This window comes from Camellia sinensis, chromosome 9 (assembly GCF_055761805.1).
Source record: "Camellia sinensis isolate YWXY chromosome 9, ASM5576180v1, whole genome shotgun sequence".
NCBI lineage: Eukaryota > Viridiplantae > Streptophyta > Magnoliopsida > Ericales > Theaceae > Camellia > Camellia sinensis.
The window spans coordinates 161,252,645-161,266,830 of record NC_138969.1 but is presented as its reverse complement, the minus strand read 5'-3'; the positions used below and the strand labels follow the sequence as shown (position 1 = coordinate 161,266,830).

At 41.1% G+C, this 14,186-nt stretch overlaps 1 protein-coding gene across 3 annotated transcripts in view; it reads left to right on the top strand.

Moving 5' to 3' along the window:
• LOC114296257 (beta-galactosidase 6) overlaps positions 1 to 14,186 on the top strand; it is a 54,824-nt gene that overhangs the window by 14,999 nt on the left and 25,639 nt on the right. For all 3 annotated transcript variants that reach the window (XR_014341000.1, XM_082888580.1, XM_082888581.1), the window contains exons 10-11: positions 1,395 to 1,513; positions 1,806 to 1,970. Coding sequence is in view for 2 of the 3 variants with exons in the window: in XM_082888580.1 (XP_082744706.1) it covers positions 1,395 to 1,513; positions 1,806 to 1,970 (284 nt within the window). In the remaining variant the exon portion in view is untranslated. The remainder of the gene's footprint in view (positions 1 to 1,394; positions 1,514 to 1,805; positions 1,971 to 14,186) is intronic.

Sequence of the window (14,186 nt, the reverse complement as noted above, 5' to 3'; positions counted from 1 at the left end):
TTTCAAGATAAGTTGCTGAGAGATACATGAAATCTATTTATTCTGCTTTTTCAAGATCAACCTTGGAAATACCCCTTTAGTTTGTCACAAGGTTTTGCTGTTGCATCAGAGTTATGGCTGCCCCTGTAGTTTGTGGCTATGAGGCATAGTTACTTTGAAAATATTGCCAACCGATGCTTACCCTGTATGGGCACGTGTACCATATGGATGCATGTGTTCATGAAATACATATCTGATATACAAAATACTTTGGGTATGGCTTGGGTAGATTTTAGGTGCTTTTGTAGGTATGTCAGGCATAATTTTTTTTTATCAAAAATACAGGGGAATTGTATTGTGTCTATTTTTTAAAACATTAAAAATATATGGTATTTTTGTAATTATCAACAATATAAAAATGCTTAGGGTTCTCTTTTTGACCATTGCAAGAAATTTTAATTGTTTTTTGCATTTGATTTTTAAATGCTATATATCATGTACTATTACAAATTGTAAAAATATATTTTTTGGGCTGCGCTTCCTCCAGTCCAAGATTTGGATTGGAGGGTGCTGTCTGAGCCCACCACGGACAATTTGAATCGTTCATTTTGTCGGACCCTTTGTGTTTATTATTTATGCAAAAATTATGTCGATCCAATAATCATAGCCTATTTAATTTGTTGCATTTGTCTACAAAAAAATTTATGGCAAGTGTATTTTTGAAAATAGACCATCCATTTTTTGAGCAAGCTACGATTATCGGACGACCTAATTTTTGTGTTGGTGCTATACATGAAAGGCTATACAAAATGAATGGTTTAGATCATCGAAATGTTACCCGTGGTGATCCCCAGGGACCCAAACAACACCCTCCAGTCTAGATCTGGGCTGCAGGCAATCCAGACCCTATTTTTTTATGGACGTACCCGGCCATTCCAGTATCCTTCTTTTTTTTAAAAAATTCGTGTCGACGTTTCCGTAATGTACCTGTACCCGCTTTTGTACTTGTACCCGTGCTTCCTAGATTTGTGGCCTTTTCCTATTTCTGTTCTTTCTTCTTGGGAAAGATTATTTCCTAATTCTTTATTTGAATATATTTGCGTGCTTCCTATTAAATTTTTTTTTCTGGTTCTATATAAATTACTAAGTTCCAATCAACTATCATCTGTCTGGATGCCACTCAGGTCCTTGAATGATGGTCCACAGCAAGGTAAACATATGATATCATTTGTGATAATGTTGAGCTGGCCATCTAAATGATGTTGTATTTGACATGTAATTGCTTTATTTACTAATGTTCAAAAGAGAAGCTATGATCAATTTGGAGTATAGTACCACATACGTGACAATTAATTTATCAACTGCTTCACCTCCATGCCTATTTCTGTGTACGTTACAAGAAACTACCTATGCAGGTTTTATTAGGCAGCCAAAGTTTGGGCACCTCCGTGACTTGCACCTAGCAATAAAGCAGTGTGAAGAATATTTGGTCAATGCAAATCCAATCCAACAGTCCCTTGGTAGGAATTTAGAGGTATGCCAGAAGTTTAGATGTGTACTTCAATGAATGTATATAGCTCGCCTGATGGTGAGTAGTATTTAAAATGACACCAAGTTTCCCCCCACCCAAATCTCTGTAAATCTAAGATAGTGTCGGGTATATAAATTAAAGTGGACATAAGTTTGTGTGATTGCCCCTATTTAGGTGCTCACTACCATCATTTTTAAAAATATTTTATTGACTATGTCACTATGACTCTCTATAAATTTCATGATTGGTTGCTCACTCTTTTAACTATCTTTTTGACAATTAATTTGGTTATCAGGCACACGTCTACTACAAAACTTCCAATGACTGCGCAGCCTTTCTTGCTAACTATGACAGCAGTTCAGGTGCAAATGTCACATTTAATGGGAATTCATACTTCCTTCCAGCTTGGTCTGTGAGCATTCTTCCAGACTGCAAGAATGTCATTTTTAACACAGCTAAGGTACACCCATTAATGGCATCTTAATATATGAATAAATGAGTTTACTGCCCAATGCCTGTGGAGCTCATATTTATTTTTCCCCTTTTGATACCAATGGATTATAATATGTTGTGAAATTAGGGTATCAAAGTTTCCACGCAAATTGGATACTGCTACTAAATGTTGCACGAAGTTTTCATTCATAACCGAAAAGGATCCCAGTTCATGGTCTCTACCCTATGCACAGATGTCTCAGTAATATTATATTATTATCAGCCTTAATAAGCAGTAAAAAATGCATTAAGCCATTTGAAGTAGCATGGCCTTCATGAGGATTTCCTTGAATAGTTGATGGGCAAAATAATATGATGATTTACTTTTATTTTAAATATTATGAAATAGAAATGAAAAAGATGAAAGACAGAAGATAAGAATATAGGAGAATAATGAGATAAGATTAGGAGAATAACATAAAGAAGCGAGAAAAAGAGGAAGCGAGAAAAAGAGATAGCAAGAAAGTCAAAAAGGCATTGAGGAGACAAGTGAAAAAATAACACTAAATCAGTGACTCAAAAACACGAGACTAACTGCTTAGTAAGACTAATCAATTTGTTATTTTTTCGTGGGTCCTACATCAGTTGGGTTGCACCATCATTACTCACACAAACTCTTTTAATTGAGTTCATTCTTCATTAATGCCATGATTCTTGAACTCGATACTAATCTATAGAATTTAGGGATTTAACGTTTCACCTCAATCAATCAGATGAATGCCAGCAAGGTTACATTTTCTTTAGTTAAACAAGGGGTTAGTTCTACTGTGGACTTGTCAATAGATGGATGTGATAATTTTAGAGAATACCAAGATTAGAGAATGATTGTGATATCATCTCCTTTTTATATTAATGAAGATTAATAATTACAAGGGAGCCCTAAGACATAGAATAATTACAATAAAAAAATAACCCAACTAATAATATGCTATTCTAACATTCCCCGCCAAGCTGGTGCGAAAATATCTCTCATGCCCAACTTGCCTAGGATGTCACGCAATGGCTTACTCTCAACTCCCTTGGTAAGGATGTCAGCGAGTTGTTCACCAGACTGCACAAATGTAGTGCATATTGTGCCGCTAGTGAGTTTTTCCTTAATAAAGTGGCGATCAATCTTAACATGCTTTGTCTTGTCATGTTAAACCGGATTGTGAGCGATGTTGATGGCGGCCTTATTATCACAGTATAATCGATGGAGTCCGTCTGATCAATACCTAGATGACTCGACAATAACTTGATCCATAAGAGCTCACACACCCTGTTAAAATCCACCTACTCTCCACCTACTTCACCCACTTAAACCTACTCCACTAAACCTAACCCACTACACCACTACCACCTCACCTACTCCACTAAACCTAACCCACTACACCACTACCACCTCCATTTCACCTACTCCTTACCTACTACACACTCACCCTCTTCTATATATAAGAATCATGAATCATTGTAATCGATATCAACATATCAGATATCAATCAATAATACATCAATTCTAACATGGTATCAGAGCAAGGTTGAGAAGCTAATAATTCTGCTTCACCGGCGGGCGGCAGCCTCGCCTTGGCCGCCCGCCGGACCTCTACCCATACCTTCACTCCGCTGCTCTCTCTCTCGGCAACTCTCTTTTCTGGGCAAAACCCAGCTTGTTTTTTTCTTCAACAAACTGTCCCTCATTTCACTCCTCGCGTCCGTCTTCTTTCTCAATTTCTAGAGAGAGAAGATCGATAGATATATCGCCATAATATATTCTACTTGAAGAAGAAGAGCTCAATCCCAGGCCCATCAATGGTGTTTCCCTTCATCGGCAACGCGATATCGCTCGTTCGAAACCCGACGAGGTTCTGGGAGCTCCAATCCGCCATGGCAGACTCTACCGGTTTCTCCGCAAATTACACCATTGGCTCCCTCAATGCAGCTGGAGTGCTTAGCCAACTACGTTGCAGAGCTATCCCTTCTAGAATACAACATGCTTTGTTATGCCCCCTCACTTATTGCTGCTTCAGCAATTTTCTTGGCCAACTACATACTCCTTCCTTCGAAGAGACCTTGGAATTCCACCTTGCGACATTACACACTTTACCAACCCTCTGATTTATGTGAATGCGTTAAGGCACTGCATAGCCTCTGCTGTAATAGCCTCAGTTCTAGTTTACCTGCAATCAATACAGTCAACACAAGTACAAATTTGTTGCGAAGAAATACTGCCCGCCTTCAGTACCTGCAGAGTATTTCCAGAACCTAAGCAGCTAGAATAAACAAGATGATGGTATTTGCTGGTCTTCCCGTGGGCCCCATGCACATGCGCCTCGAGAGCCCTGTGCTTCTTTTTTATTAAACAACTTAGTTGGAGCCCCTTTCGCACCCATGTTTCCCACTACCCCGACATGAATAAAATAAGGGAAGGTTTGGTGTGCAATTCTGCCTCTGTTTGTTTTTTTTTTTTTTTTTTTTTTTTTGGTTGAAATAATAAGAATAATAATAATATATAAAATAAAGTGTTGGGCCACGTCTTGGGCAGAGCAAATACTTGGGAAAAAAAAAAAAATTGAAAGAAAAAAAAAACAACCAAACAACCAAATCCCAAACAACCACATACACAGGCGGGATTTTTCTTCTCTACTCTGCCGCCTGTCTTTTCTTCTTGCCTCCGTCCTGGACGGCCCTTGACGGTGTTGCCTCCGTGCTTCCTAGACCACCAAGCAAGTTTCCTCCTCCCTGCTCCTCCACTACAGCATATGGTGGCCCTCCAAATCGGAACATCACGGTGGCCTTCCGCTTCAGCTCCTTGTTTTCTGCCTTCAGCACACTTATCTCTGCTCGCGCATCCTTATACATGCGCTGGAGCAGAGCTAGTTGGGAGTTTAACTGTTGCACCTCATTTGTCCTGCTCTGTAGCCGGTGCGACAAGTTTGTGACCGCAGTCATGGTTTCCACACATGACTTCAGAGTATACTGATTGGCCTCAATATCAGTTTGCACCGCCATTTTTTGCTCCACCGACCGCATCGGAAAGTTCAACGGAGCAAACACAGAGGTGTTTGGTTGAGGTTCACTGGCAACCGCACCAGTTATTTCTCTTGTGGACTCGTTCAGTTCTGGAAAGAGCGTGAGCAGACCACGGGAAGAGGAGGCCATGTTCTGGGTAGCTGGGCGGGAAGAAGAGGCCATGTTGCTGAGTGTTTCAGAGACGGGTTGGTTACAGAGTATTACAGAGTTTCTCTCTCAGCAAAGGAAGAGTTTTTTTTTCAGAGGATTTTCAGAAGTTTTTTGTCTGCCTCAGCCTCAGCATCAACCTTGGTTAAATAGCCAAGGCCGACACGCACATCATGCGCCTCTCAGCGCTCGCCGACAACATGGGCGCTCCTTTTGATAGGCACGCCTTTTGATGGCACGCCTTTTTATAGATTGGGCACGCCTTTTGATGGCACGCCTTTTGAAAGATTGGGCACACCTTTTGAGGGTGCGACTTTTTAAGGGGTCCGACAAGACTCTGTAAACTGTCCCGACATTGATTCCGGTTAGTTTCTACAAGGGTCCAGCAAGACTCCGTAAACTGTCACAACAACTGTCACAACATTGTCTGCTACAACGGTCCGACATGACCCCATAAACTGTCTTCTACATCGGTCTGACACCGCCATCCAGTGTCCTCTACAACGTTATGACACCCCCATACAGTGTCCTCTACAACGTTATGACACCACCATCCAGTGTCTTCACCAATGGTCTGACACGACCATACAGTGTCTCCTATCCTCTTTTTATGTATTTTCTTGTTTTGTTACTCTCTCCAAACTCAAGTTGGTTAGTTCCTATCCCCCTTGAGTTTGCGGGGGGCTGTTAAAATCCACCTACTCTCCACCTACTTCACCCACTTAAACCTACTCCACTAAACCTAACCCGCTACACCACTACCACCTCACCTACTCCACTAAACCTAACCCACTACACCACTACCACCTCACCTACTCCACTAAACCTAACCCACTACACCACTACCACCTCCACTTCACCTACTCCTTACCTACTACACACTCACCCTCTTCTATATATAGGAATCATGAATCATTGTAATAGATATCAACATATCAGATATCAATCAATAATACATCAATTCTAACACACCCCTTATGCCATAGTTCTAAACTCAACTTTTGCACTTGACCTGGCAACCACATTCTGTTTTGTACTCCTCCAAGTAACTAGGTTGCCTCCAACCAAGGTGCAATACCCTGAAGTCGATCTCCTATCAGTTGCTGATCCAGCCTAGTCAACATCTGTATAAGCTTCCACACGAAGATGATCATGCTTTAAAAAATAGAACCCTTACTAAGAGCAGACTTCAAGTACCTCAAAATTCTTATGACAGCCTCAAAGTGAATCTGATGAGGAGCAGGCATAAACTGGCTAACCATACTGATAGCAACAGCAATATCAGGACGAGAGTGAGATAGGCAGATGAGCTTACTCACTAATCGCTGATAGCTCCCTCTATCAACAGCTGCTCCTCCTTCATCATTCCCTAGTTTCTGATTGGATTCCAGTAGAGTGTCACAGGCTTTGCAACCAAGCATCCCTGTTTCTTTCAACAGATCAAGCACATACTTCCTTTGTGAGATAAATATCCTATCCTTAGAGCGAGCAACTTCAATTCCTAGAAAATACTTCAAGCTCCCCAGGTCTTTTTCAAACCCACTTGCTAAATATTTCTTCTACAGAGGGATTTCCTCACTATTATCACCTATAAGAACTATGTCATCCACATAAATAATGAGCGTTGTAGTCTTACTGCGTGATGAATGTTTTCACAAATAAGGTGTGATCTGCCTGACTCTGTTTGAAGCCATATTTTAGCATAGCCTGAGTGAATCTCTCAAACCAAACCCTTGGAGACTGTTTGAGACCATATAATGACTTCTAAAGCCGGCATACTTTACCCTCTGTCTGATGATCCTCAAAATCAGAAGGAATGTCCATATATACCTCTTCTTCTTAGTCACCATGGAGAAAGGCATTCTTTACATCAAACTGATGAAGTGGCCAATTTAGATTAGCTGCTAGAGAGAGATGTACTCTGACTGAATTCATCTTAGCCACGGGTGCAAAGTCTCCTGATAGTCAACGCCATATGTCTGAGTTAACCCTTTTGCCACAAGTCTAGCCTTGTAACACTCAATCGAACCATCCGCTTTGTGTTTCACAGTATACACTCATTTGCATCCCACAAGTCGTTTACCCTTAGGTAACTCAGTCAATTCCCAAGTGCCATTCTTCCTGAGTACTTTCATTTCCTCAATCATGGCAAGTTTCCACTAAGAGGTAGCAAGAGCATCTTAAAAATGGTTAAGAATGCTAACAGAAGAAATATTTGATACAAAAGCTCTATATGAGGATGACAAATGAGAGTAGGACACAAAATTTAAGATAGGATGTTGAGTACAAGATCTCACACCCTTTCTCTTGGCAATAGGAACATTAAGATCAATACGAGTATCAAGATCAGTGGACTCAAGAGATTCAAAATTACCTGAACTCTCATCAGAAGCAGGAGATGGCAATGGGTGAGTAGAAGTGTTCTCTTGTGTCCAGTTAACTTTCTGTCTATCTTTGTCCATGACATAAACTTGTCCTTCCCTATCCTTGGTGACATTGCGTTCTGTAGTCCCAGTAAGAGGTGGTGGTTCAAGAACAATTGGTTCCACTATAGGAATCACAGGCATCTCTTCACACTAAGGCTCCCCTTGAAGGGAGGACTGTGACACCGGAGAGGACAAGAAATAGGATTGGGACTCAAAGAAGATGACATCCGTGGACAAAAACCACTTACGAGAAGGAGGGTGATAGCACTTATACCTCTTTTGAGTAGGAGAGTACCCAAGGAAAACACATTTGAGGGAGCGAGGGTCCAACTTACCACGAGTAGGAGAGTGATTGTGGATAAAACAGACACAGCTAAATATTTTGGGAGGAACAAAAAACAAGGACTCGGAACCTAGAAGGACTTGAAGGGGAGCTTGTTTGTGCAAGACCTAGGTAGGAAGATGATTAATAAGATGGGCAGCGGTGAGAACAACGTCGCCCTAGTGGGATCGAGGCACATTCCTAGAAAAACACATGTACTGAGCCATGTCAAGAAAATGACGATTCTTGCATTCCGTCACCCCATTTTGTTGAGGGGTATTGGTGCAAGAGGTCTGATGGATAATGTTATGGGCAGAAAAATATTACCCTAACTTAGAATCTATGTATTCCCCCCATTATTAGAATTGAAGATTTTGACAGTGGCCCCAAACTGAATACAAATCATCTTATGAAAATTGCGGAATATAGAGAAAACCTCACTCTTGTCTTTCATGAGATACACCCAGTAGTACGAGGAAAATCATCAATAAATGTAACAAACCATCTACGACCTTTCACAGACATAATGTGAGATAGACCCCAGACATCAGAATATATTAATGAAAAAGGAATTAAACTTTTATTAAAACTGAGAGCAAAAGAAGCTCTGTGTTATTTTCCAAGTTGACAAGACTCGCAAAGAAACTCAGACACATTGTTGTTTGCAAAAACAGATGGAAATAAATGCTTAAGTAAATAAAAAGAAGGATGCCCAAGATGCCGATGCGACTGTTAACAGATGACAAAACTTATGTCAATTGATTAATCAAAAGAAGTACAAATATATAAGCAATAGGATGAAACCCTAATAACCTAAAGTACTAAACTATCCTTAATGAATAATATAAACTACATAATTCACACCTCCCCTCAAACTGAGGATGCACGCGCAGAAAGCATCAAAAGTTTGCTAAGAAGAAAATGAAAACAAGCAACAGTATGAGTCTTCGTAAAAAAATCGGCTAACTGAAGAGATGAGGGAACAAAAGGGAGAGTAATAGTGCCAGCCTGAAGATGCTGTCTAACAAAGTGACAATTTATTTCAACATGCTTGGTCCGCTCATGAAAGATGGAATTATGGGCAATCTGGACAGCACTCTGATTATCACAATACAACGGAGTCGGATCAGAAAGAGAGACACCCATATCAGAAAGAAGCCAGCGAAGCCAAACGATCTCGGAAGTAGCATGAGCTATGGCACGATACTCAGCCTCAGCAGTGGAACGAGCAACGACAGACTGCTTCTTACTTTTCCAGGATATAAGGGAATCGCCAAGGAAAACACAAAGACCAGAAGTGGATTTGCGATCAGAGATGTCACCTGCCCAATCAGCGTCAGCATAGGCACAAAGAGTCAAGTCCGAAGAGGTAGATAACAGTAAACATTGCAACAAAGTGCCACGAAGGTAGCGCAAAGTACGAAGTAAGGCAGCCCAGTGTGTGGAACGAGGAGCAGAAACAAATTGACTGAGAATGTGCACAGCATAGGAGATATCCGGACGAGTAACGGTGAGATAAACAAGGCACCCAACCAACTCGCGAAACAAAGTGGGATCCTCAAGAGGAACGTCATCAGAAGCAGAAAACTTAGCATGCAACTCAAGAGGAGTGTCAACAATTTTCTCATCAGTGAGATTGGCACGAGAAAGAATATCACGGGCATATTTAGTCTGAGAGAAAAGATACCCAGTAGGAGAAGTAGCAACCTCAATACCAAGAAAATACCGAAGAAACCCCAAATCCTTCATCTCGAACTCCTGAAACAACTGATGCTTAACCTCCTCAATAGTACTATAATCAGAGCTAGTGATGATCATATCATCCACATATAAGAGAAGGAGAACAAGCCCAACAGAAGTGTGCCGAACAAAGAGAGCACAATCATGATGACTAGGGCGAAAACCAAGCTGAAGGGCAACAGAGTGAAATCGTTCATACCAAGCACGAGGAGACTGCTTAAGACCATATAGAGCACGGCGAAGACGACAAACAACACTAGGAGGGTGAGAGAGACCTGGTGGAGGGCGCATATACACTTCTTCAGCAAGATGCCCATTCAGAAAAGCATTTTTGACATCTAGTTGAAACAGGGGCCAATGATGGGCAGCGGCAACAGAGATAAGAGTACGAACAGTAGTCATCTTGGCAACGGGGGCAAAAGTCTCATCGTAATCAATCCCATACTCCTGAGAAAAGCCTTAGGCAACTAGACGAGCTTTGTACCGTTCCAAAGACCCATCAGAAAGGGTTTTGACCTTATAGACCCATTTACAGCCTACAACATTCTTATCAGCAGGTAATGGAACCAAATCCCAAGTCTAAGTGTTAGCCAAAGTAGTTAACTCATCATTCATGGCGGCAATCCAATTGGGATCATGGCAAGCTTCCTTGTAAGACCTGGGCTCAAAATATGTATGAAGACAAGAAAGAAAAGACTGATAGGAAAGGGAAAAACATGTATTACCAAAACCATACCAGTTCGGAGGATGACGATCTCGCTTTGGGAAGCGATGTGCAGGAGGAGCGGGATCCAAAGAAACAGCTGGAGGGACAGTAGAGCTAGAGACAGGTGAGCTCGGAAGTGCTTTGCGGCGTTGATAAACAATAAGAGGAGCAGGAGAAGCGGGAGCTAGAGATAAGGTAGCTGGAGAGGTATTAGAAGTGCTAGTAAGAGGCAAAGCAGAGACCTCAAGGTCAGAAACAAACTCATCTGGAGAAACATTAGGAGGAAATGGGTCAACATGAACCAATTCATCCTTAGTAATAGGAACAGGGGTGGAAGGTATAGTGTAGTAGGGTAGTTTTTCTAAAAAAGTGACATGCCTAGACACATATAGCTTTTTGGTGACAGGATCATAGCACCGATAACCTTTCTGATTAATGCCATACCCTAAAAAGACACATAGGACACAACGAGAACTAAGCTTAGAGCGCGCCCGTTTAGGCAGGAGCACAAAGCATGCAGAACCAAAAATACGAAGAAGAGAATAATTGGAAGTAACCCCAAAAAGATGCTCATACGGAGATGAGCCTGAGAGAAGAGGAGTAGGCATCCGATTGAGAAGATATACAACAGTGAGCACAGCTTCTCCCCAGAAAACAGAAGGGACAAAAGATGAGAGCAACAAAGAGCGAGCTGTATCAAGGAGATGGCAATGTTTGCGCTCAGCTCGGCCATTTTGTGCAGGAGTGTCAGAACACGAAGACTGATGAATAGTTCCATGAATAGCTAAATACTCCTCAGATTCAGACAAGTAATACTCACCCCCCAAATCAGAACGAAGAATTTTAATGGTGGTAGAAAACTGAGTGCGAATCATGGAGTGAAAATTAGAATATATTTTGTAAAAATCAGATTTTCGAGTTATTAAATAAACCCAAGTAAACCGACTGTAATCATCCACAAAAGCTACATAATATTGCGAACCACCCTTGGTAACTATAGGGGAAGGACCCCAAACATCAGTATGGACCAATTGAAAAGGAGAAGATGAAATAGAACTACTTTTATTAAAAGGAAGAGCAGACATTTTAGCCAGTTTACGACCACGACACTCAGAAATATCACTAATGGAAAAATTGCCTAAATGTCCAGACCTAACTAACATCCTCAACCGATCACTCGACAGATGACCTAACCTAGAATGCCAAATATATAACAAAGAGGACTTATTGTTTAAACAAAAAGAAGACAATGCAGTAGAAGACACTTCTAGAGGAACATGTAAGCTGTCCAAGATGTATAGTTCTCCAACTCTACGCCCGATCCCAATCTGCCTCTTGGATACCCGGTCCTGTACAACACAATGAGAAGCAGAGAAAACAACATCAAAATCGGAATCAGATAATTGACTAATAGAAATAAGACTGAGGGAGAGGTTAGGCACATAAAATACAGGAGAAAGAGACAAATGGGAACAAGAAATAGAACCAACAGAGTGTACAGGCATAGAAGAACCATTAGCAGTAGCAATAGTGATAGAAGAAGAAGGAGAGACACACTTACTGAGGAGAGATGCAACCGGGATCATATGATGTGAACAACCAGAATCAAAGATCCACGAAGTATAGATATTACCTGAAGAGGATGAACCAGACAAACCGAACTGAGTGGTAGTTATAGCGGAGGCTTGGGACGAAAGATTTGGATTGGCCACCATGAAAGACTTGAACTGCTCAAACGTAGACTGCATATTGGAAGATGGATCATTCTCAGAAACTGGTGCAGAAAAGGTGGCAGATGAGCGAGATCCTGAAAATGTCGGCTTAACGAATGGTGAACCAGATGAACGACCCTTGGGCTGCAAAAGTTTAGGACATGCATGTTTCCAATGATCTTTCTGATGACAGAAGCTGTACTCATCCATGGAAACTCGAGGTTTAGGCTTACCAGTAACTTGAAATAAATGAGAAGATGGGGTGGGCAAGAGCGGAGGAGTGGCAAAAACTGACTGGGAAGCAGGAGTACCATGAGCCACCTTAAACCGAGTTTCTTCCGCAATAAGCTCACGGACAGCACCATCCATAGAAGGCAAGGGAGACCGATGAAGAATAGTTCCCCGAAGTGGCTCAAATTGATCACAAAGGGCCATGAGAAATTGAACAAGATGTTGTTTCTCCCGATACTTGATATAACTGTCAAGTAGCTGCAAATCGGACGGTTCCATCAAAGCAAGCTGATCCCAATAAGTAGTCATCTCATTGTAGAACTCCTGAATGGACTTATCTTTCTAACTAGCACTGCGAATAGACATCTCAAGTTCATACTGTTTTGCAAAGTTAGACTCAAGGTACATAGTCTTCAAATAGTCCCAAACTTGTTTAAAAGTAGAATACTTGGAAAAATTCATACCAATGGTAGTTTGAACTGAATTATGAAACCAAGTAAGAATTTGTGCATTTTCTTTATCCCATTTAGCAACATCGGCCACAGTTTCTTGAGATTCCACAGGTCTAATAGTTATACCAATAACATAATTCCACATGCCTTTACCCATTATAAAATTTTTCATCACATGAGACCAATAAGAATAATTGGTACCATCTAATTTAGTAGTAATAGCTTGCAATTTATCATCAGCCATATTGTATACCCAAACTACAGTGCATTCAAAACAGAGTAAAAGGCAGTAGAGAAGAGAGAAAGAGATGCTCGACCTGTGAAGAGTAGCGATGTTTTGTCCTCGTCCTCAACTGAACTAGACAAAGATCGAGACCAGCGATGAAGACAAAGATAGAGACCAGCGATGAAGGACCACAGACCAGAGCGATGAAGGACTACAGATCAGTGAGATACCCAACCTAGGTCTTCGAATGGACCAGAGACCAGTGACGAAGGACCACAGACCAGCGATGACGGCTTCCTAAGGTTTCGATTGAACCAGAACCAACTGCTTCGGTGATGACCTACGAATGCGACAGATCATCGAAGCCTTGCAACGAAGCCTTGCGAAGAGGAAGAAAGAGCTGCGACAACAACCTTGCGAAGAACGACTGCGACAGGTATGCTAATGTTTGAAACTTAGCTCTGATACCATGTTAACAGATGACAAAACTTGTGTCAATTGATTAATCAAAAGAAGTACAAATATATAAGCAATAGGATGAAACCCTAATAACCTAAAGTACTAAACTATCCTTAATGAATAATATAAACTACATAATTCACAGTGACAGCCATAAATCATCTGTGGTAGTAGGACTCGTGGTGGAAAAATAAGCAAGCGTATCCGATTGATCCAGGAAGTCAAGACCATTTTTTTGCACTACCACTACTAATCGTCCTCCTTGTGACAAGGTCCTGAAAAAGACAATGATCAGGAAAAAAAGTCACACTACAATTCAAATCCTTTGTAATACGACTCAAGGATAACATGTTAACAGAAAAATTGGGAACATGGAGAACAGAAGATAGAGTTATGGTAGGAGTGACATGGACTAAACCTTTTCCAGAAATAGATGAAACAGTACCATCGGTAATCCTAATTTTAATTTGACCTAAAGAGGGCTTATAGACAGAGAAAAGGTCAAAGGACCTAGACATATGATTTAAGGCACCAGAATCAATAATCTAGGGCAAAGATTTATATAAAAGAAAAACACGAGGAGAAGAGGCTAAGTTACCTGAGCGGGCAAACGATGAGGAAATGTATTGAAAGTAGTAGAAGATCGGCGGTCTAGCAAGTGACGTAGAACATCCTCAAGCTCATGAGTAGTCATGCCAGAGAGATCATTAGTAGCCTGGCTAACGAAAGCAGAAGTAGAATCAAGTGTATCAAC